Raw genomic sequence first — 3,081 nt, forward strand, 5'->3', positions numbered from 1 at the left:
TTGTAAATATTTCTTATATATAATGAACTATTTGGTCTACAGTTCAGGGCTTACAAAATAAACATTTAGCAAACACAAAAACAAACATGGTTCTTATAATCCAAGTATCCCTAGCGGAAGGCAGACACACGAACCCCAGAAAAAAAGATCAATAGAGCAAAATCACCTCATCCACATGCGGAGGAGGAGCCTCTCGCCAGTCGTGCCACCTCACAATGTCCCCTAAACCTCTTCCGAGTTATCCTATGGCAGAGGCAGACAAATCCTATCCTCCTCACTCACACACTACACCATTCACATCTTTTTCCCTCTCCTCTCCGGCGTACTGGCACAGGAACCTGCTTCCTTTTTCTCTTTGTTTCTCCCTCTGTCTCCGTGACCAGCAATGGCCTTGGAGACATGCCTCAGAGGCTGGGCCCTGCACGCGCCCCAGGCTGGCATCAGGGAACGGCTTAGCAGTGGCAGCTACGCGCCATCCCGGCCAAGGACCGCCGCCCCCGCCGTCGTCTCGCCGTCCCCATACAAGTACGCTCTGGTGGCGGCACGGCGGCCGTCTCGCTTCGTCTGCAAGTGCAAGAACGTCGTCGACGAAGGTACATCGCTACCCTTACCCCTCTCTCTAGGCTCGGTGAACAATAAAGGAGCAGATGCTGAGAATAGTCTTAATAATGGCGCATGCAGTGATTGTGGCTGACGAGAAGAATTGGGATAACATGGTGATCGCGTGCGAGTCGCCGGTGCTGGTGGAGTTCTGGGCGCCATGGTGCGGGCCGTGCCGGATGATTGCCCCGGTGATCGACGAACTGGCAAAGGACTACGTGGGCAAGATCAAGTGCTGCAAGGTGAACACGGACGACTGCCCAAACATCGCATCCACCTACGGCATCCGGAGCATCCCCACCGTGCTCATGTTCAAGGACGGCGAGAAGAAGGAGAGCGTCATCGGCGCCGTCCCGAAGACCACCCTCTGCACCATCATCGACAAGTACATCGGCAGCTAATTAATCATTCTTAATTAGCGATTAATCGAGGACGCACACACCATTACTGTTCTGTTCGCCAGACAGTATATATGTATGTATATGATGCTCGTATACGATCCACCGGTCAGTTGACTTGTACTACTTTTAATTCAGATGCAAATCAAAAATGATTTATTCGGGCGCACGTCAGTAAACATGCATGTTCGTAAATCTGTCTTGACATCCTTTCTGTAGCAAAGGAAAAAGGATAGTGATATATATATAAGAGCAAGTATTTATTTTTTTGACCTGCAAAACGTAGAACAATAGTTCAGGAAAAGAAAACAATAGTTTTCGGGAAGGCTCTAGAAATGAAAAAGAAATGTCCCAATGCCCGCTCTAGGGAAGAAAAACATGGTTTAAAGATTACTATCTATCCACTAGCTAAAGGGATGAACATGCTTCTCTTTTATTTTGAATTGCAATAACATGAGATCCTGCTTGAGGTAATATTTCCAGGCTTGAAGTGATTATTGCTGGACTCTAAAAATTCTGCCATTTCTTTGGGTCCAAACATTCCAGCAACCTAACATCATAACTTTCCGCATAGAAGCTTTTTGGCCGTTGCTCAGCTGCAAGTAGGCGTTTGTTAGAATAAATCCGAGGCGTATAGTCAATCATCCGAAGACCAAACAATCATAAAGGCATGACACCGAGATTTGTTAACGAGGTTCACCGATATGACTATATCCCCGGGGCCTGACTATTTTTTTTTTCTCGAATACGCAAAGCTTGCGTATTATTGCATTGATAGAAGAAATAGAATGAGTACAGATAGAGGTACAACACATGACACGAACGCAGACAGGTGTGAACATGGTGTCCGTAGCAGAAAGAAAAGAGATGCTCGACCCGAAGAGAGGATACATCATAGCTAAACCTACCAAACCCGAACCAAGAGTGGCAACGCCGGACCAACTAGAGCATCAACATCTGGAGAACCAAAACCGAGGACACCGCGAGCAAGCAAGATGGCGCCTTCAAGAAGGAGGACAGCGTCGAGACGCCGTCACCATCCGATCCGGAGGAACCGGACCTAGGGTTTCCCCTGAGCTCGAAGAGGGGCGCAGTCGAGGGCCTTGACAGCGCCTCCAAGAAGGAAACGACATCCGCAGACGCCGTCGCTACCAGCATCGGCAAGCCGAGCAGGGATTTCTCCCTGGCCTGGGGCTGAGCAATCCCATAGCCACCGTATCTGGAAACGAAGATGAGGAAGCCAGCGCCGGTCGGACTCACCATGTCAAAGGGGGTTGGCGGGGCTACAACTGCCGTCGGAGGGTGGCACCGCCTCCAAACCCGCGAGCATTGGATCTGGCAAAAGCAAAGGCTTTGAGGCATACAGGATAGGACGGGCGCGACGCAAGCCACGAGGGGGTGGGCCGACGGCGATCGGCAAAGCCGGCAAGCAAGGAATGGAGGGACACGGATCCTGGCTACCGTGGCCATAGTCGTCGGGACATCAGGGAGCCAGACAAGCTGGAAGGAACACAGCTGCTGGGTCGCCAAGGCCGGAGCTGCCCGGCAGAGGACGCCGGCAGCCATGGACACCGGAAGGGACGCGGGTCCAAGGTCTTCGGGGCCGGAGCAGCTCCAGCAAGCACCCGCCTTGAGGGCTTCAAGACCACCACTAGTACTGCATACTCGTCGCCAACGCGAGAGTCGTCGCCGTGGCTCGGGCGAGAGGACGGGCCGCCGGTGGCGTGGGGGCCGCCAGCAGGAAGCCGCGGACGCCCTTGCGGCCGGCCGCAGATCCCACGCGCAATCCAAGGGTAGCAGCACCAGCAGGGCTGGGCCACGCACGGAGGAGGGAGAACTGTAGGGGACGGCGCCCTGTGGCCGAGGCTGGCACACGGCGGCCGTCGCCGGACCGGCAGAGTGCAGCAGCTGGGAGGGTGGCGCTCGCGCAGGAGCTGCGCGACGCGGGGCGCAGGGGTGAGGGGGGAGCGCGTGCAGGGGCGGATCCGTCCCGCCGCCGTCTTCTCGAGGCGCGGCACGACCAAGCAGGCCGCCCCCCCGGCGGCAGCGCAGTGAAAACGAGCGGGGAGGCTTGGCTTCACCG

General features: G+C 54.6%; 1 protein-coding gene across 1 annotated transcript; it reads left to right on the forward strand.

Moving 5' to 3' along the window:
* The first annotated feature begins 245 nt into the window (after positions 1-245).
* Positions 246-1,167, forward strand: LOC123119948 (thioredoxin M-type, chloroplastic-like). The gene is made up of 2 exons (XM_044539926.1): positions 246-593; positions 682-1,167. Exons 1-2 carry the CDS (start codon positions 386-388, stop codon positions 999-1,001), a joined length of 528 nt encoding a protein of 175 aa, XP_044395861.1. The 5' UTR covers positions 246-385; the 3' UTR covers positions 1,002-1,167.
* Positions 1,168-3,081: the final 1,914 nt, after the last annotated feature.

This window comes from Triticum aestivum, chromosome 5D (assembly GCF_018294505.1).
Source record: "Triticum aestivum cultivar Chinese Spring chromosome 5D, IWGSC CS RefSeq v2.1, whole genome shotgun sequence".
Taxonomy (NCBI): Eukaryota; Viridiplantae; Streptophyta; class Magnoliopsida; order Poales; family Poaceae; genus Triticum; species Triticum aestivum.